At 34.5% G+C, this 21,608-nt stretch overlaps 1 protein-coding gene across 2 annotated transcripts; it reads left to right on the top strand.

Annotated features, from left to right (window-relative positions):
- The first annotated feature begins 1,554 nt into the window (after positions 1-1,554).
- Positions 1,555-19,931, top strand: STRAP (serine/threonine kinase receptor associated protein). 2 transcript variants are annotated; one of them, XM_074268956.1, is made up of 10 exons: positions 1,555-2,073; positions 3,629-3,764; positions 11,185-11,266; positions 11,999-12,071; positions 13,333-13,429; positions 14,211-14,348; positions 15,284-15,420; positions 17,591-17,740; positions 18,661-18,726; positions 19,382-19,931. In XM_074268956.1, the coding sequence occupies exons 1-10, from the start codon at positions 1,962-1,964 to the stop codon at positions 19,441-19,443; spliced, it is 1,053 nt and encodes a 350-aa protein (XP_074125057.1). In that variant the 5' UTR covers positions 1,555-1,961; the 3' UTR covers positions 19,444-19,931. The 2 variants fall into 2 exon arrangements, with proteins under 2 accessions (XP_074125057.1, XP_074125058.1); XM_074268957.1 differs by having other exon boundaries at positions 1,563-2,073; positions 18,664-18,726.
- The last annotated feature ends 1,677 nt before the right edge of the window (positions 19,932-21,608 follow it).

The following is a 21,608-nucleotide window of genomic DNA, read 5'->3' as shown; positions in this document are numbered from 1 at the left end:
TGTGGTGATGAAATTGTTGCATTAAAAATCCATTTCAAGGACTCACATGTACGAAAATATTTATAGTATCTCTTTTTTTTGATGGCAAGTATTTGGAGGTTGAGGGGATGGCTATTAATTGGAGAATAGCTGAACAAACTATGGTATGTGCTTGTGATGGAATACTATTGTGCTGTAAAAAATGATGAGGTAGCTAGATTCAGAAAAATCTAGGAAGACAAATTAATTGATGCAAACTGGAGTAGAATTATAAGAACAATATATCCAGTAATAGCAACATTGTAACAATAATCAAATGTGAAATAGAATGATCCTAGATAATTCCTGATGAAAAACACTATTCTATTTATATCCCCTACATTTTGATGAGTATTTATCCTATAGCAATTACTTAATAAATGCTTTGTAGATATGTATTTATTTTAGAAATGTGTGGCTGAAAAAAATGGGCCAAGAACAAAGAGCAAGGGATATAACCAATAAGCAGCTGGCATGCTACATTAGTATGCACACAGTGTAGTGAAACTATCTCTGACAGGTCGGACAGTAGACCCGTTATGGGAGATTTAAAGGCAAACATACAGAGGCTTTCAGGTTGGGCAGGTTTGGCTGAGTTGCAATCTGTATCACTGAGATGAAGTCCCATATCCATTGCGTTCTTGGAGAAGTGGATGATTGTATACAAAGTTTGGAAGTAATTAAAAGCCGTGAAAAGAGCGCTGCTTCTGGAGCATTGGGTTTATTCTGGCTGCGCTACTGCAAATTTGACCTCATTTGCTAACTGGGTGACCTTGGGCAAATGACCTCACCTAGTTTATCTCTGTTTCCTCTCCACAAATGAGAGGGAGGAAATGGCAAAATCACTCTAGTATCTGCTAAGAAAACTCCAAATAAGATCATGAAGAGATAGCCCGACTGAACATATTTAATCCGTGCTTCTGTTTCCTCATTTTAAAAGCAGGGCGTCCGACAGGATGACCTAGTTAAGGAAAGTTCCGAGAAGAATGGGGCTGCATCATTTTTGTCCTTGGGCCCTCAGCATGAGAGAAACTTAATAAAGCGTTTTCTATGGCCTGTCGAGTCTTTTTTCCCCCTAAACTTAGGAGCCTGTGAATTTTAAGTCCTTTTTCGTTCTAGACCTAGAACCTTACAAAGATTTAGAATCTTAGAAATGATTCCACCCACTTTGCTGTAGCTTTTGCACTATTGTATGTACTGAAAAATAGAAGAAAATAAGGAGGGCTCAGTCAGGAGTCAGGACCGGGAGAGAACAGGAAACAGGTGCGATTTCTACACGTGGGGTACATGTGGGTCCCACTTAGCAACTGGGAAAGACAACAGGCCCCAGCCTGGCCTTGACCCCAAACGGGCGGGGCAAGAGACTCCTTCCCCGAGGGCTCGAGACTAACCGCCCAGCGTGCTACTCTCCACACTCTTAAATTCTCTCCGGAAGGTAAAGAAAGGGAGGGCCTGGGGGTGCGGCCAGAGGCAGGGCCGAAAGCGAGGGGCGCTTTGGGCGGTGCCAAGGCCACGCCCTTTACTTTCGTCATTTCCAGCGACTCCTCTACGTCATCTACCGCCGTCACTTCCTGTCAGCGCCGGAGTGGACGGTGCTGGCGGCGCCCGGCTCGGCGCTCCCCTCTCCTCTTCTCCCTCCCTCCCTCCCTCCCTTCCTCCTCCTCCTCCTCCTCCTCCTCCTCTCCCTCCCTCGGCGGCTGGAGCCCACTTCGCGCTGACCCCCCCACCCCCATCCACCGGAGGCCGCTCCCCATTTTAGCGCGGCCGAACCAGCTTCCTGGCCTTCCCTCCGCCCTGCCCCGGGTGTCGGGACCAGGGCCTTCCTGGAGCGGCCGGAGCTTCGGCCGTCCCGCGGGAGCAGCCTCCGGAGGACATCAGCGACCCTACGGCGCCTCCCTGCAGCCACCCGCTGAGGAGGAGCCGCCACCCCCGCCCCCGCCGCCATGGCGATGAGGCAGACTCCGCTTACCTGCTCCGGGCACACGCGGCCTGTGGTGGATCTGGCCTTCAGCGGCATCACCCCTTACGGCTATTTCCTAATCAGCGCCTGCAAAGGTGAGCGATGTTCCGGGCCCGGGCTCGGCGCTCCTTGGACAGAGAGGAAGGAGACAGGCCGTATTCGCTCAACTTCGGCTCCGGAGGCCCGGGCCTCCCCGTACCTTTGCTCGCTTCCGGAGGAGCCCGGGTTAGCCGTGGCCCCATCTTGGGAGGCGGGCCCAGCCGCCCCGTGGTGCAGATGCTCCGGCTTGGAAAAGCTGGAAATAGCTTTCGTGGTTTGGGGGAGGGGAGGTGGTGCTGGACCCTTCCTGGGAGGCCCAGGAGAGCAGGCACTGTGCCTCCAGACGGGGAACAGAGGGCACATGGCTAAGACTAGGCAAGGCAAACTTCCTCAACTTTCTAGTCAAGTTACTTGAGAATAAGTTTACAGTTTGACTTCTTATGATTTTATCCTCACACAAAAATTGCAAACTTTACATTTGGCTAAACTTTACATACTCTAATCAGAAATCAAAGCCCTGCCCTCATTTTTTCCTTTTTTAGCGTATTCTCAAACTGTTAAGGAAATGGCATCGCACACAATTCGTGAAGTCCAAAACACAGAATCATGCCATCCATTTAGTGAATTTTCGTATTTATGTATGTGTTCAAACTTAGGCTCATATATTTAGGATTTCCAAAGGGCCATAATTTTACCATGGAGGAAATACTCCATCACAGTAATAATGAGCTATTCCATGCCCTGTGAGTGTGTTCAAAAAAATTCACCACCTAGTATGGCCAACTTAGCCTCTTAAGTGTGCTAATGGCCTGATAAAAGATTCATGCCATTTCTGTGGTAATAGTCCTAGAATATGAAGGGTTACTTATCTCCACATCAGTAGGAGAAATTAGAAGCAGACAGATAAAAGTTACTTCAATGTAAAATATGGATCATGAAGCTTCTGGAAATTCTATTTTTAATTTTGTTTTAAGTATAATTGAAAATTTTTGCTTGAATATTTTTCAATTTTAAAACTTCTTTTCAGCTATTTTCCACTTTTTCAAAGTTTTTTTATGGTTGATAATTCATTTTATAATCATTTGTTTTAAAATACTCTACATTGTGACTTGTTTGCTGTGTTTTAATTTAAATTATAACCTTAGGTTTTACATTTGAATTAATGTGTAGCAAATTAAGTTTTTCATATCATTTGTTTCATGACTTTACTTAGCTCTTGTGTTTAATTGTGAGATTGGTAAATTATTTCCACAATTCCAATTTTTTTTTTTTCCTTTCTTATGAGACCTATTTCAGAGTAGAGGGCTCTCAGGTGAAGAACTTTACCAGTGTAGATTTGCTAGCTTCTTTGTCTTAGTTGCCCTGAAAAACTGAAGTGACTTGCCCAGACTTACTTAACTTCTCAGTTCCTCACATAGCTCTGAAATTAAGTTACAGGACAATTGTTTCTCCCTGGGAGTTCATTATACCAATGAAATCACATGTTGAAACCAACCAAAAAAAAAATATTTACAGCTATAATTCAGAAGTTAACAGTATTTGAAAACTTGTCTTCTGAATTTTTAGGAATGTACCTGAAACTTATTAATCTCTTTTAAAAAATTTATTTAGATGGTAAACCTATGCTACGCCAAGGAGATACAGGAGACTGGATTGGAACATTTTTGGGTCATAAAGGTGCTGTATGGGGTGCTACTTTGAATAAAGATGCTACAAAAGCAGCTACAGCAGCTGCAGATTTTACAGCGTAAGTAAAGGCATGCTTTCTCTCTTACCTGTCTACTTGTGAATTATATTGTGAAATATCTAGGAACACCCACAAGCCATACTTCTAAATCATTCAGCAAATAATCATTGAATTTTTTCATGTGCAAGGCATGGCATACAATTGTAGAATTTATTGTTTTTAAAAATTGTAAGAAAAGTGATTGGATCTGGCTTTTACTGCTTAGAGTAGCAAGACTTCTTATAGTGTAAATGAAATATCAGTGTTTAGAGTGTTAAAGACAAATATGGAAAAGTCCCTGCCTACAATTATCTAAAATTTTACTAAATAAGTAAAATATGAACACAGTATAAATCACTGCAAGAAACATTTAATGCCTACTCTGGAAAGACTAAATAAAAATCCTTATCTTTGAGTAGTTTACATTTTATTGGCATATTAAAACGTGTACATAAATAAAACCAGAAGTAATTTCAAGAGGTAAAAAGTGTTTGTGATTTGGGAGGTGGAAGGGGCCGGGCAGAAGAAAAGGATTTATGGAGGAAGTAGAACTTGAGTTATGTTTAGCATAAAGGTAAGAGATTCCAAGAGTGAAGGAATGTAGTTCAAACATCAAAGGAGACCATGTGTTCAAAGCCTCCCTCAGAATCAGTTGGAGATAGAATAGTATGTACAGATATTGATTGATGAGTTAATTTGATCAGAAGGGACTATGTAAGAAGGACTGTAATGGGAAATGAGTTTGGAAAAAGGATCCAAATTTCAGCTGGGCGAGTTCATATTTTAATCCTAAAGACAACAAGGAGTCATGGAAGATTTTTGAATAGGACAGTAATTCGATCAGGTCACTGAATCCATTTGATAGCTGTAGTGAGGAAGATAGCGTGCAAAGGGCTGAGAGACCAATTAAGAGATTATCACAGTAGTCTACTTAAGGTTATGAGAAGGTACTGGAAGACTGAGGATAGAGAGTGTGAGTACCAAACACAGGTGTGAGTTGTTGCTACCCTTCATTTTGAAGAAGACAGGCTGAGAGATGTTGGTATTATTTAATTCAGTATAAAGAATGTTTAACTTATAAACTTTGTAGTCTTTACTAGGGATTTTAGGTATATGTATACTCACAAGCACATATATATGTCTAGAATCTGGTTTTGCTGTTGGAGAATACAGTTTATCTCTAACTTGGTAGATATTAGACATTGCTTGAGACTGAAGTTAGGTAACTTGTCCAATATCATAGTTGTTAGAGACAGGATTTGAAGCTGTCTTCTCACAGGAAGGCCACTAAACCCAATGGCAGACACTGCCTCTAATGTAGTAGAGGTGATATATAGATGCACATACATATACATGCACATTACACATACTGAAATAGGGAACTGATTACATTTATGTAATTTGAAATCCTTAATTTCATAGTAATAATTGACAATGCTATACATATTGTCATTTGAGTTTTATAACATCTTAAAGTATCACTATTCTCATTAAAGAGAGGAGATTGAGACTTACACATCTAGTAAATGTCAGATATAGTATCTGAATCCAGATTTTATTAACTCCTATTTTACCTAAACTGATATTTGATACAGGTAATCCCCCTTGAACTTTAATATTTCCTCTATTATTTATTATTACTATATTCTCTTGATTCTATTATGGTATGTGATCCTTACTGGATGTTCTTCTCTATGGCAGTGATACTTTGGTTTTATAAAGGAATTAGGAAAACTATTTTACATCCAGCTTTGGTAGATGAGCTCATTTTGGTAATATCTTTAGTAATCCAAATATGTATGACCAACAAAGTATTATTTTTTAAACAAATAATTAATAAATTTGTTAATGCCAGAAACAAATATAGACATTGACATTTTGTAGGCTTTTGTGGCTGACTGGCAAAGATCTTTGGACAAAAGTTTAACAACTTGTCTGGAGTTGTTTATACTTCTAGTTGTCTTACCTTCTTCACTAGATTTTTATTAATCTACCTCTGCATGTTTGATATCCCTGCCTGCTGTAAGTCAAGTTCAGATCAAGTCAAGTGAATCATAAAGTTTTTTCTATGAAGTTGGATAGGAAATCCACTTCAGCTATACAATCCATAAAAGTTTTTTGGTGTATAACTTTGATTTTTATATTAGTTCATGAGAGGTTCACTTTAGAGAAAGCAGTGTCTGTATGGGATTAAATTTGAAGTGGAACTGTGAAAGAAGAATACAGGGCACATGTTAACAAAAGATATTAAAAATATTAATTGGTGGTGAATTGTTATCCTTGTTTAGGTTTCTACTTTGAGAGTCAGTATATTTCCTTTTTTGTTTTTCTTCTTCATAGTAAAGTGGTACAACTAATAAGGATATTTTGAAATGTGTGTGAAAATCAACTTGACTCAGAAATTAAGTGGAATTTAGTAAGAAATGTGTTTTATTCTTGTAGCATTTGTTGAGTTACTTTATTCTTGTCATCTGTGTTCCCCTTTTGAGTTTTGCCCTGATCCCAACTACTGTATTTAGGACCTGTGAGACATTTGATCCAAGTTTGGAAGCAAGAGGTGTATATTTCAGGAAATCTTATGTAAAACAGGGTAAAGAGAATAGTCCAATCTAGTTTTATGTGCCATAAAGTTTATCTGATTGTCTCAAGGTCAGCAATTGGGTGTGTATATTGGGGGAGAAAAAAATTCAAGCTCACTTAACTCTTGAGGAATCAGATTGATTTGCTTGTTGCAATTAATGTTGGCATGGCAACTTTTAAAGGAAATTAGTCAAGGTCTCCCATTTTTACTATGTTCATCACAAAAAGCAGGTGATAGTTTCTGGTTTTGTTGTTGAGAAAGTTCATTCAGCAAACCAATTTTTTAAGACAGAGTTAAAACATCCTCAAGTTGTGCCAAATTTCAGCTAAGTCTGGTTGTCATTTCAGTTACCAGGCATTTTCTGAGCATTCGCAATGTGCCAGGCACTGTTTTAAGTTCTGGAGTTAAAATGAAAGGTAAAACACAGATTCTATTCTTGAGTATTGGATGGGATGTGGGTATGAATGTGTAAGATATGATGAGACTTATGCTTGAGGAAGATCATTCTAAAGACATGAATGGTGAGCTAATTAATTTATTGTTGGATATTATTTTATTGAATTTAATATGTCTATAGAACATCTCCTTCATGTCTAATAAGTGGTTGGGGAAGCTAGTCTGGTAGAGCTGGATAAGTATATCTAAGAATCATTACATCTCTTTCAAGCTGTTTATCTGATAGGACTGAATAAGTATATCTAAAAATCATTAGCCTCATATGTGATAGTTGAATCTGTGGAAGCTGTTGATCACTAAGTGAGGTAATAAAGAGTTATATACTGATTTCTTTCCAGGCATGGAAAAATCCAGGCTTGATCTGGACATAGCTTCCCCAAAGGGAAATTAGGAGTGTTCAGTCAGATGGAGGAAGAACCAGGAGAGAGTATTGTCATGAAAATTTAGAAAAGATGATGGGTAATGTCAAAGGCTAGTGGTGTTTTCCTTGAATACATAAAATTACTACAATGTATGCCACTTGTTTCATTTGTAACTTTTTCTGTTGGAATGCATGTAGTAATCACCCCTCAAATTAGTTTGTTAGAAGATTGACATTTTTAAAATAATACTTTCTTACACCAAGTTGTAATTCCTGAGCCATAGTTAAGATTTTTTTTTTTGTTTGTTTGTTTTTTTTAAATGAAGTTATTTTGGATGAAATCATTTACAATCCCAATGGAAAGAGTGCTAAATTTAGAACCTGCTATCTTGAGTTTTTGTCGATCTTCTACTTACAGCTTGTATGACTTTAAGCAAAGCAGATTTCTAGACCTTATTTATCTTCTGTGTAAAATTAGAAGATTGGACTAGATATCCTCTAAGTTCTCTTCCTTCCCTTCTAAATATATACAATCCTATGATTCTCATGTCTTCCTAATAGGAAGTTTTAAGGATAGAGCCTGTGCCTTATTGTATTTCTCTCAGTATCTGTCTCAGTATTTTGCAAAATACTTTTTGTTTTGAATGAATGAAGCTTTTTCTTAATAGACTTTAAGGCTTTTATATACAGCAATCTTACATTTTAAATCTATTTGATTCATCATTTTAAGTGCTTATTACATGCAAGGAACTATATGTTTTAAGGTAAAAGTCAAACATGCAGCCCAGATCAAGTTAAACAGTAATAGAGAAATATTTAACAAAATAAAAATAAAGTAGAATGCAAATAATTTTAATATGTGGTTTTCTAAGTCAAAATGAAGGAGGTAGGGATCTTCAGGTAGTAGAGGATTTTCTTATAACATTTAGAGGCTGTTTGATGCCACTGCTTTAAAACTTTTTTTTTATTGTAGTATTTTCTTTTCAACTACATGTAAAGACAATTTTCATCTTTTCAAATAAGATTTTGAGTTCCAAATTATCTTTCTCCCCTTGTATCCAAGAAGGAAAGCAATCTGGGTGATATAAGTTATGCATGCACAGTCATGTAAAACATTTCCATGTTTGTCTTGTAAAAGAAGAAACAGAACAAAAGGGAAAAGCCATGAAAAAAAAAATGAGGATAGTGTGTTTCAATCTGCCTTCAGATTCCCTCATTTCTTTCTCTGTATGTAGTAGCATTTTCCATCATGATTCTTTTGGAATTATCTTGGATCATTTTATTGTGGAGAAGCGCTAAGTCATAGTCAGTCATCACACAGTGTTGCTGTTATTGTATACAGTGTTTTCCTGGTTTTGCTGACTTCATTCAGTGTCAATTCATGTAAGACTTTTCCAATTTTTTCTGAAAACTGCCTGCTCATCATTTCTTTTTTTTTTTATTATTATTTAGAATTTTTTTCCCACAGTATATATGCATGAGTAATTTTTTTTTTATAATATTATCCCTTGTATTCATTTTTCCAAATTATCTCCCCCCCCCCCTACTCCCTCCCCTTGATGACAGGCAATCCCATACATTTTACATGTGTTACAGTATAACCTAGATACAATATATGTGTGTAAATACCATTTTCTTGTTGCACATTAAGTATTAGATTCCGAAGGTATAAGTAACCTGGGTAGATAGACAGTAGTACTACCAATTTACATTCACTTCCCAGTGTTCCTTCTCTGGGTGTAGTTATTTCTGTCCATCATTGATCAACTGGAAGTGAGTTGGATCTTCTTTATGTTGAGGATATCCACTTCCATCAGAATACATCTTCAAACAGCATTGTTGTTGAAGTGTACAGCGATCTTCTGGTTCTATTGATTTCACTCAGCATCAGTTGATGTAAGTCTCTCCAAGCCTCTCTGTATTCGTCCTGCTGGTTATTTCTTACAGAGCAATAATATTCCATAACCTTCATATACCATAATTTACCCAACCATTCTCCAATTGATGGACATCCATTCATCTTCCAGTTTCTAGCTACTACAAAAAGAGCTACCACAAACATTTTGGCACATACAGGTCCCTTTCCGCTCTTTAGTATTTCTTTGGGATATAAGCCCAATAGCAGCATTGCTCGGTTAAAGGGTATGCACAGTTTGATAACTTTTGGGGCATAGTTCCAAATTGCTCTCCAGAAAGGCTGGATTCTTTCACAACTCCACCAACAATGTATTAGTGTCCCAGTTTTCCCACATCCCCTCCAACGTTCATCATTATTTGTTCCTGTCATCTTAGCTAATCTGACAGGTGTGTAGTGTTCATCATTTCTTAATAGTGTTCAACAGTAGCATTCCATTATGTTCATGTACCTCAACTTGTTCAGCCATTTCCCAATTAATGGGCATCCATCCCCTCAATTTCTAAAATTTTCCACCACAAAAGAATTGCTATAAATAATCAATAGTAATTTAATGCATTTTTTATATATGACTACAGATAGCTTTGATTTCTTCTTCTGAAAACTTCTTGTTCATATCCTTTGACCATTTATCAGTTGGGGAATGACTTGGATTCTCTATTTTTTGAGAAATGAAATCTTTATCAGTGACACATACATAGAAAATTTCCCCTAGCTTTCTGCTTTCCTTCTTGTCGTGGTTGCATTGGTTTTGTTTATTCAGAATCATTTAAATTTGATATAACCAAAATTATTTATTTTGCATTTTGTAATGCTCTCTGTCTTGTTGAGTCATAGCTTCTTTCCTTCTCCATAGACCTGTAAGGTAAACTATTTCTTGCTCTTCTAAGGTATCACCCTTTAAAGGCATTTTTTTAAAAAGCACTATTCCAGGGTATGAGATTCTTTGAATATGTATTCCATTCTTATAAGGAGAGTTAAGTTTATTAGATAATGAGCTGGGATGTTCTAATTTCTAACTTAATTAAAATCTTTTAGGCTAGTTTAGGTATCTTTCCTCATTAACAGCAGACATCATGAGTACTTATGAAGTACAAAGCACAGGCACATCCTTACAGAAAGGCATGAAATGTTAGTCTTACAGTGCAGTTGAGGAGATAAAAATTTTACGTAATTGAATGAAGTAACAACTCACAGTAATCTTTTTATATTTTGCCTTTTGTCAGATTCTTCTTTCTTATAGTTTCTTTTATATTCTTTTCCCACTATTAATTAATAAGCTTTGAGAATAGTAATCTATAAAGAATCATTGATTTTTGCATTTTGTTAAATATTCAGTTAGGAGAAAGGAGAACCTTTTATGAGGTCATGAATTACAGTTTAAGAAGCTGGGGGCTAGGTGACATCCAAGGGCTCTTCTGCCATAATTCTGAGTACAAGACAAAATTCCTTTCCTTGAGAAACTCCTATTCTGATTGAGAAAGAACTAAGGTATAAAAATTAGAACATACCAGTTAGCAACATCTTACTTTGTCTGGCACTGTACTAGACTGTAGAGCTACAAAGATCCCTAAAATTCAAGAGAATTCAGAGTTTAAAGCAAAAAATAAAATCATATTCTGTAATTATGTATTTAGGAAATACTTGTACTTTTATGACTGACTGACTCATTCATTGAACTCTCAGATTAAAGTACCAATCTAAACTGATTTGGTCACTTTTTAAAATAAAATATAATTCATTTGTATGTCTTGTATTTCCTCTGCTTATACTAGATTTTATATATATTTATAAGGTTGAGAATATGGAGGACTCAAATCCTTTACCTTCTAGGTCCTGCATTAAGCTTAACAACCAATATAAAAGGTGATAAAGTTCACAGACACATTAAAATTGCATCTTTCATTTTGCTTCTAAACATTTCTGAGATTAAGAATCTATGGGTATTTTGGAAGACCAGTAAAAAATTCATCTTGCTATTCAAATACTATTATAGTTGTGTTGAATGTTTATATCATGTATTAGCTTAATGCCTTACTGTTTTGCTTTCATTTTACATTCATATCAGTTTATAGTAATAATCAAATTCATTCTATCATATAATTTATCTATGTATTTATTTTTAAAGCAAAGTGTGGGATGCTGTTTCAGGCGATGAACTGATGACCTTGGCTCATAAACACATTGTCAAGAGTGTGGATTTCACTCAGGTATATTGATTTAGTTTTATTATGAGGACCTAGATAATATCCACTGTTAGAGATTCAGTAGATTATTGATTTGTCTTTAATATAAGACATTAAGTACTATTGAGTTTCTTTCTCTCTTAAGCGATTTGCTCAGGATCATATACCTTGTTCTCTCATCTCCAACTCATTCTCAGAAATCTTGCCAGTTAGAAAGCCCTCTCTTATCACAGCTATAGTCAAGCAAAACCAAACCTAAGATTACATAGGTCAAATATTTGTTTTTAAAATTTTTTTTTAATAGTGATTTTTCTTGGGGCAGCTAGGTGGTACAGTAGGTAGAGCACTAGCCCTGAAGTCAGGAGGACCTGAGTTCAAATCTGACCTCAGACACTTAACAGTTCCTAGATGTATGACCTTGGGCAAGTCATTTAAACCCCAGTTGCCTCAGCCAGAAAGATTTTTCTTGCGATACCCTTGTGGATATCAAATCTCTAGCAAGATCATAATACCTACGTGTTTTTGAAAGTTAAAGTAAAATGGAGATTTAGGACCAAAGCGGAAAGGTGTGAGGGAGCCAGTGTCAAAACCAGAGAAAATATAACTAGAATGTTGGAAGGTTAAAAGAACAGCACTGTTGACATTATTCCCTTTTGACTTAGGTGTCAGTTGCAACTACTTGTTGACTATTTAAGCTTAGTGTTACATGGTGAATCTTTTTGAAATCTATATTTTACTTGTATATTTTTTTTCCAGGATAGTAACTATCTGTTGACAGGTGGACAGGATAAACTCTTACGCATATATGATTTGAACAAATCTGAAGCAGGTAAGTATACATTTCTTGTAAACTTAGTAACAATGGCAAACAAGGAAGACTTTGGTCTGATTGCATGCATTCTTCATTCAGGAACAAAGGGTCTCTTTAAATTGGAAATTTTTGTATTCTTCCAAAAGAGGAACCTAACCTAGGCTTAACAATTAATTTGCTGTCAAATAATAGGTATTTAATAAATGTATTGGGTCAACTAAAGATGATTGGGGGAATCGGCTGGTCTTGTGGCCTTCAGATACTTGAATACACACACACACACACACACACACACACACACACACACACACAACACAGTATTTCTTCTATTTGGCTTCAATGTCTAGAAGTTAGAACCAGTTGTGTTAATTACAAGGAAGCATATTTTGACCTCAATTTGGAATTAAGTTCCGGTAAGATAAGCAAAAAGTTTCCTAATAATATATGGTAGTTAAACTCTGTGTTCCCTTCTAGTTTTGTAATTCTATGATCTCTTTAGCAATATCTAGGACTTGAACATCTTTCCACAAAATGAATAAAACATAGGCTATAAAACTCATATGTTATTTGTCACAGATATTGACAAATTCTGAGGAAGAAATTTCCTTTATCAATGTAAATAGATGTCTGTTCTATGATTTAGAATCATAAGGAGTTGTCTGGGATCTGTGGCTTTTTGGCAGGACTCAAATCCATTAAGACTGGCTTTTTAATCTCATATGTGTGTGCACATGTGTAGATTCGGACCTTTTTTATGTAACATTTTGAGAACCTTTTGAAATAAAAAGATTGTAGATTTAGAGCCAAAAAGGACTTTTGGGGTCATGTATCTACAGCCCCTTCATTTGACAGATGAGAAAACAGACATAAAGTGAATTCCTCAGTTATAAAGTTATTAATTATCTTAGATGAGACTTTAAATCAAGTGCTTCTGAGTCCAAATCCAGCACTATCTTTACTATACCACTCTATCTTAGTAGAGTCATCACATGTGTAGTACTAAACAGGCTCTATATAGTATAGTGAAGATAAATACATATTAATTATTAACTGTGGATTAATTTAGAAAGGATTACTAGCATGTACTGTATAATCAAGAATACTAGCATTGTAACTCTAGAGAAGTCATAATTTTTCTCTTAAGTACAAGGATATGATACTTATTACTAATTACTTCATAAAGTTATTTTGAGAAATACATTATAATGCTAGCTAAATGTGTATTCACAGAAATATTGATTCCTTTTCCTACTGAATAATTCTTCTTTCTTATTTTAAGAACCCAAGGAAATCAGTGGTCACACCTCTGGTATTAAAAAGGCTTTATGGTGCAGGGATGATACACAGATTCTTTCAGCTGATGACAAAACTGTCCGGTAAGTATTCTTCTAAAAGACAGGGATTCTTAACCTAGAGTCTATCAATTAGGGGGAAAAAATTTATGGCTATCTCAAAATAGTTGGTTTCTTTTGTAATCTTTTACTTTATTTTATGCATTAAAAACATTCTAGCAGTGAAGTCTATATACTTCACCAGACTGTCAGAGGGGTCTATGAGTCTATGCCAAAAATATAAGAACCCCTCATGTAAAGAATTATGTGTTTTTTTTTTCATGGTTTGATTTCTTTTATGTTTAAATTCATACAGACCTATCTTGAGTACTTTTGCTTGACTTTTATATCTTTAACTGTACTATATAGATTGTAAAGAATTGAATGAAGAAATTTTAGTTTAGAATTTTTTACTTATACTTGAATAATTGGATGGAGAAGTATCTTAGGTTTGAGAACAATGTTGCTTTTATTTACTTTTTTGAGAGAATCTGAGTAGTTTCTTGATTATTCATTCTTGATTCTTTTAGTTTCTTGATTTTTCATTTGAAAAGTTTAGAACACAGTTGCCTTGGCAAAAGCATAGGTTAGTTCACTTTACCAAAAGATTAATAAATTATATGACATGACAATGCCTATTTGGTATTATAAGGAACCTAAAATGTAGTGAAAGCTTGGATCTAAACATATAGTTGTTATACTAAGAGTTATGATTGTATCTTACTGATAACTTTGGTCTAGTTTTATAAACCTTACCTGAGTTTTCTCTTACCTTTTTCCCTCCCCTGTTCCTTCTCTTCCCCTCCCCCTCCTTTTTTATTTATAGCCTCTGGGATAGAGCAACAATGACAGAAGTAAAGTCTCTAAATTTTAGTATGTCAGTTAGCAGTATGGAATATATTCCTGAAGGAGAGATTCTGGTAATAACCTATGGGAGATCTATTGCTTTTCATAGTGCAGCAAGGTATGTCACATTAATAATGCTTTTGTGTATTTTATATTTTTATATAAAGAAATTATATTTTTATATAAAGAAAGAATTTGTTTTTATTTATTTAAAATTTCAGATTAATATATTTTCAAAATGAGCAACTTGGTTTCATTTTGCACTTTTTTTTGCCTCCATATGCAATCTAGGCACATTTCTTTATGGAATCTTGGCTCTTGTTTTCTATTTAAATTTAATTCTTAGCTGTTGGTCTTAGTTACTATTTGATAGGTACTGTATTACTTAGTTACCATTGGATAGTTACTCTTTGAATAATGAATAATTGCTTCATTGTGAATATGTTCTATCTAAAACTTTTTTGATTTTTAAAACTTAGTTTTGATTTTGCTTTATTTGCATAAACTTTTTTTTTAATACACCAAAGGATCTCACTAGCAAATTTATTTGGATATTTTATGTTTTTTCTTTAATGATCTCGTATTTTTCTATTAACAAAAAACAATATACACTTACTTAGCACCATTGCCTGGCAAGGCTAACTAGCCAGCTGAAAGTTATGATAGAGCAAAGTTGTTTCAGCATTCATACTGTTTTATTCTTCTGCTGCTTGTACAAGTCACCCAAGAAAATTCATGCCATAACTGTTTAGTCACACTTTATGGAGATTTCCATTTGGTTTTGCTTTTAGACCATCGAACCAAGTTTCTGTTTTACGTTTTAATTGATTTTCATATTCTAGTCAAAAATTTTTAACCTTATACTATAGTATTAATAATACTTTTTTTTTGTTTGTTTTTTAATCAAGAACAATTACATTGACTGGAAGTTTGACCAAACTTGCATATAAGAAAAAAATATGATTAAATTTTTTAGCTACAAACTTTTTGTTCTGCACTTAATGTTTTTTTCTTTGTATATATTGTATTTAAACTTTTTTCTCTCCTTTTTAGTCTGGAGCCAATTAAATCCTTTGAAGCTCCTGCTCCCATCAATTCTGCATCTCTTCATCCAGAAAAAGAATTTCTTGTTGCAGGTGGTGAAGATTTTAAGCTTTATAAATATGATTATAATAGTGGAGAAGAGCTAGGTGAGTAATTTTAAAAAAAAGTTGGAGTTATCCTTTTTATATGTATATGTATGAGAGACAGCTAAGTGGAGCAGTGGATAGATACTACACCTGGAGTCAGAAAGATTTGAGTTAATATTTGGCCTCAAGACATTTAATAACTGTGACCTTAGGCAAATTACTTAATATTTGCCTTGGTTTTCTCATCTGTAAAAGGAATTGGAGAAGGAGATGGCAAACTACTCCATTGTCTTTACCAAGAAAACCCCAAATAGGGTTATAAAAACTTAGACATGATTGAAATTCTATTGAGTTATAATTTCTAGTTGTTGTCAGCACATCATTTTCTAGTACTCCATTTACCTTGTCAGACTTGTTACCGCTGCATATAAAATAAGAATAAATGGACTCCAAGAACTTTTCTATGAATGTGGTATAGGAGGATTAGTGATGGTAACATCCTCTGGTTGCTCAGATCCTTCTTTTATCCTTAATCTCTGGTATTTTAATTTATGGTATTCGGGTATATATTATCCCAAAGATTTTTAATAAGTATCAGTTTGTAAGTTAGGAATTCTTAAAATACCCATTTTGTTTACTGTTTTGGGGATAGCCCATGAATTAAAAGTGGAGGTAGTAGGATTTTCTCAAATGAAACACTTTGAATGTGATTTTATATCAAAGGTTCTTATCAGATTAAGTTTAGGTATTTCATGGTTTTTAAAAAAAAAAAAATTAGTGAAGGCCAGTTTATTCAGTTTTGAATCTCATAATTCCAGGGTACTAAAGTTAGAAGAGTGTTAGAAATCAGTCAGATTTTGCATTTTTCTTCACTTAGGAATTTTATTCAATATGAGTCCTTATTGATTTTGTTCATTTGCTAATTGCCTTTCATTCTCCCTTAGACACTTTTATACTTTCATTATTAGGGTGGACATACAGAAGGGGAGAAATACTAATTATTTGCTTTTTATACTAATTCTGGAGTATCTCAGAATTTTAGGATTATAAATTGATGCCCATTTTTCCTTTTCCATATTCTATAGTACAGATAGCATTTAGTTGTTTTACCATTGATTTTTGTTTTCTTGAATTTACAAAATGTTTTTTGCTTTTATTTTTCATTTTATCTTAGAGTAATTAGGATATAGATTAAGAAATGAACTCATAGAAAGGTTTTGATTTTTCCAACTAGGTCTAAACTCTACGCCTGTATTTCTAATCTCCCTACTGACTTTGCTATTTATTGATGTATTATATTTGGGTTCTAGGCATTTGTCATGCCTGGTCAACATTTTGCGAATATAGAAATTCATTTATCAATCATTTGAGAGTCTACTGTGTACAAAGTACCATGCTAGATTAAAATTGAATAAGAATCTTAGTTGTAAAATAATATATGAATTGATATAGATTGTATACTTATTCTTGCATTGGGTGAGAAGTAGAAAAGTAGATCTTTGAAATTTAGCAAACCAAGGACAGGATTATCAATGTAAACACAAAAAAGTTTGGAAAGAACCTATAGTAGGAAGTAAATGGAATTTCGTGTTATTTAAGCAAATGACTGAAAGTGGCAGCATAACTAGATTCATGTATTAGATTTTTTCATCTTAACCTTTTCCTCACTGGATTCAGAGAAAGTATAGGACTAATCCTAACTTTTGTTAGTAGAGACCCGGGACTGGCAGTCTTCAAAAACTTTCTGGATTGTAGTTTGAATTTTTTTCCTTATGCTATTAGATAATAATCTTAAAGAGCAGAAATAGGAAGGTCCTAAAACTGGAACTGCTGATTGCTATCCACATTGTTACCTATCAGGAAGTGTTGTCCACTGTCCAGTGAGGGAATGGAACTACCTGTTTCCTTTTTGGTTAGATTTAGAAGCAAGATGTTTGACTATCCCTTTTATCCAAAAAATTATTTCATAAGAGTATTCAAAAGAGGTAACCTTATGGGGGGAAAAAAAAAACAAAACCAAGAAACTGTAGCTGTCAGCAACTCTGAAGAGTATAATGATATTTGTAGATTTTAAAATTAGTTTAGTGTTCCTCTCCCTCTCACCTGCTGTATACTTATATAGGTTTTCCCCTCTATATCATCAAATATTGCCTATTTATTAACTACTAAATCATCTAATCAAATGTTTCTTTTTTTTTTTTTTTTTTTTTTTTTTTTTTTTTTTTTCCAGAATCCTACAAAGGGCACTTTGGTCCTATTCACTGTGTGAGGTTTAGTGCTGATGGAGAACTATATGCCAGTGGTTCTGAAGATGGGACATTGAGACTATGGCAGACTGTGGTAGGGAAAACATATGGCCTTTGGAAATGTGTGCTACCGGGTAAGAATTTTATTTGTAATTTTTGGCATTACATGCCTCATCTTTTTATAGTTAAAAAAAGTTATTAGAATAGGACTAATACAGCTTAATTATTTTTTAAAATAAATGGGGATAGGGAATTTCCCATTTGTTCTAACCTATTTTTGTAAAGTTTTCTATAAAAAGTAAACCACAAGATGGCATAAAGTAGCAGAATAGAGGATTAAAAATTGGTCACTTGAGATTGCAGGATTTATTTTGGAAAACAAACATGTTTCGATTTTTATATATAGATGTATGCATACATATATGTGTATATGTAAAATTGACGAGTGCTATATTTATTAGAGTGTAACTATCCAAAATTCTAATTAAATATTGGGTATACTTAAGATTCTTTTGGAATTAGAAAAATTTAAACACCAGTGTCAAGATGTAGAATTATTACTACTCATAGTAGTCTGTGGGTCTAGGTGATGAAGTGGGATAAATGCTAGGTCTCTGGAGTTAGAGATTCATTTTTCTGACTCTAAATATGGCTTCATATATTGAGTGGCTGTGTGACCCTGGGCAAGTTAATCGTTTGACTTAGTTTTTCCATCTATAAAATGATCTGAAAAATTAAATGCTAACTACTTTAAAGTACCTTTGTCAAGAAAAAACTCAAATGGGGTTACCAAGAGTTGGATACAACTTATAAACAACAAAAAACAAAAATAGTTTTCTGAGCCTAAATGATATTTTGGAAGGGAGAGGCAACATGTAGTATTTTGGATTCTTCAGTAAGAACTTGCATATCTGTTCTGTTTAGTAATATTTCATCACAAAGCTTTCTACAGCACAATTTTTGTCTAAAGTTCTTGTTTAAAAGACAATAGAAAATTCTGGTGGCTGGAAATCGATTTGAGGATTATTTAATACTTAAGACTTTGTTTTCACAGAAGAAGAGGGTGGAGACCTAGCAAAACCGAAGATCAGTTTTCCAGAGACAACAGAAGAGGAACTAGGTATCATTTTAATTTACTTTAATCAAATCAAATATTTTATTAGTTAGGATGCTGAACATCACTAAAGTTATAGGATTAAAGTTTATAAAGAGAAAGAGAATCCTAAGGGTTTAACATTTATATTTATGTCAAACTTAAAACTTGTCTTGGAGCAGCTTTCTTTGCTTGTACATCATTGGTTTTTGTTTTTGTTGCATAAAATGGAATATATAAACATTGTCAATTGGATGATAGCTAAGTGGATTTATAACTGACTGAGGTTTAGTATAAGTGTTATGCTAGACAGAAATTTTTATTAAAATACTAAAGTGTATTTGGCTTATTCTCTTCAACATCTTTGTCATTAATTTGGATGAAGACATAAAGAACACTTATCAAATTTGTAGGTGGTGCTAAGTTGGGTGGAATAATTAAAATGTTAACTGATTGGGATTCACAAAGATCTTGACAAACTAGAATAATGAGCTGAATCTTAATATGAAATTTAATAGCAAGAAACATGAAATCCCTTGCTTTAGTTTGTGTGTCAGGATAGACTAAATGCTTTTTAAGTCTCTTATTGAATTATAAAATTCTAAGTGACTTTAATTCCCTAAAATAACTTGTATAAACTTGTGACCATGATATTAAGATGTTGTTTCTTTCTCATTTGCAGAAGATCTTGGTTCAGAAAACTCAGATTCCATCTATAGTTCAACTCCTGAAGTGAAGGCCTGAGCACTTGGCATTTGCCACAGATGTTATGCCACATGTGGACTAAAACAGCAATTAGCAGATGCCTTACAGAGTTACCCTCTACATAAGGCAAATGTGGGCAGTAAATGATGGGGAATGTGATAGCTCCATTGTTGGAACTAGCTTGGTGTTGTCTCTTAAGTGAAAACTATGAGAATATCAAAAAATGGCGGGTAGAGTTGTGCTCATTTAGTCCACTATCCTACTGCCTTTTTGAATGAACATGTGCAAGCCAACATCCAATTTCTCCTATTTCAATTAGATTTCTTGTAGCCATTTTACTTTATTATGGAGAAAAAAAATGTAATGGCCTATTTTACTTTTTTTTTCTGAAAGCAGAAAGACTTTTGCTTTAGTTGTTAAGAAGGGAGTACATGATAAAGTATTTGGTTTGATTTCTCTTTCATTGTACACTGCTTCTGAACATCTAATTGTTTTCAGTTGTCTAAATAAAATGCCTCTACAACGGTCTCATGTTTTGGTTATTGTGGGGGGAAATTTGAATTTCAGAAATATAAAATGAATAAAGTTCACTTCTCTTCAGTGTATTTAAAATACATTTTTATTTCACCAGAATAAAAATAGTGGCTATGTGATTTTCAATGTTTTGAGAACAAATGACCATTTTTATTTAGTGAATTTTTTGTGAAAATTAGCTATTGACAAAAAGATTTGAATAAAACCTTTTACAGAATAAGTTCTTTGTACCATTTCAGGTGATGGAACAAAAGTTCATGAAACAAATGGTTACTGTAAAGTGAAACCGTATTTTACTATTGGCTTTGATAGGGCTATATTGAACCTATTCACAAATGAGAAAAATAAAAAAATTTTTATGAATAGTAGTTTAAATTGACAAGTAGGCCATGTAGTCCAACTTTTTTTTTTTTAAGCTAAGGAAATTGGGGTTAAATAACTTGCCCAAGGTCACACAACTAGGAAGTGTCTTAGGCCAGATTTGAACTCGGGTCCTCCTGACTTCAAGGCTGGTACTATTTCACTGCATATCCAAAGACGTTAAAGTGATTTTGATTCAGTAAAGTGAAATGAAGCCTTAAGAATTCTCTTGCAGCAGGGTGTCCCCACCATTTGCTAAGATATCTGAGTAAAAACAGCTCAAAGACATTTTAAACAATGAGATGAGATGAAATAAAATCTTTGTTACAGTTTGTAATGGAGAATGCTCCTTACGGGGTCTAAAGAGAAAGATGCTCCAACATTTTTCTTAGAGGATTTTGTTCTGAGTCAAACCCTCAAAAGTAGAGGCCTATGATTATTAAAAAAGCAATTAGCCCCACTATTCCATGCATGAAAGGTTAAATAGAAGAGAGATGATTATCTCAGGAGAGACATGGTTTGTTAACTATACCTTAATGGAAATCTTAAAATTTCCTCTGAGTGGTTACCCAGATTTTGTTTTAAAACCTCTTGTGAAGGGAGGATTCTAGTAAACCTACATTTTTCAATTATTAGATTTTAATAGTGCAGTGAAAAGAATAGGGAGCCAAGGTGTGGAGACCTGGGTTCAAATCTTTTACTTTTCCCACGTGACCTTAGTTAAATCAGGGAAATGAGTCTTAAGAAATGAAACAAAGCAAGTGGAATAAATGTCCAATCCAAATCTAATTTATGATCACAGGTAAGCAGTGTACTTGTTTGCTTCTTCATTTTTATCCATAAATTTTGGTTCTATTATGTAGAATAAGCAAAAAAAGTCTTCTAGGAAAAACATTACCAGTTCCTTCAATATAATCTCATGTGGTATGTTGAGGCCCTTTGGCACCCTTGTCACCCAATTTTGGACGGGCTCTTCGTTGTCAGTATCATAAGAATGAGCATAGCGCTTTAGAGAGCTGACTAGGGCAGAATTCATGGATTTTGCTTACCAGTCTGAGCATTATGTTTTTTATGCAGTTTTAAGATTGTAACTTTTTTTTCCTACTACACACAGATTTAGATTTGGAGGGGATCTCAGGTGTTGCCTAATACAATCTCATTTTACAGATGAAATGGAAATTTGAGATACACAGAGGCAGTTAGGGGCTAGCCTCAGATGTAGTAAGACTGCTTCCAGATGTAGCTTTTGTGACTGGTTAGTCTGATATAGTTAACTTTTTAGGGCTCAGTGATTCTCTTGCCTCCAGGGA

This window comes from Sminthopsis crassicaudata, chromosome 5 (assembly GCF_048593235.1).
Source record: "Sminthopsis crassicaudata isolate SCR6 chromosome 5, ASM4859323v1, whole genome shotgun sequence".
Lineage (NCBI taxonomy): Eukaryota > Metazoa > Chordata > Mammalia > Dasyuromorphia > Dasyuridae > Sminthopsis > Sminthopsis crassicaudata.
Note: the sequence above shows the minus strand (reverse complement) of the source record. Positions and strands in the feature narration are given on the sequence as shown.

Excerpts from the sequence above, each read along its gene's own strand:
- STRAP (XM_074268956.1), top strand. The coding sequence starts at position 1,962 with ATGGCGATGAGGCAGACTCCGCTTACCTGCTCCGGGCACACGCGGCCT. Across the intron at positions 11,267-11,998 it reads AGAGTGTGGATTTCACTCAG|GATAGTAACTATCTGTTGAC; the intron begins GTATATTGATTT and ends TTTTTTTTCCAG. Across the intron at positions 15,421-17,590 it reads TAATAGTGGAGAAGAGCTAG|AATCCTACAAAGGGCACTTT; the intron begins GTGAGTAATTTT and ends TTTTTTTTCCAG.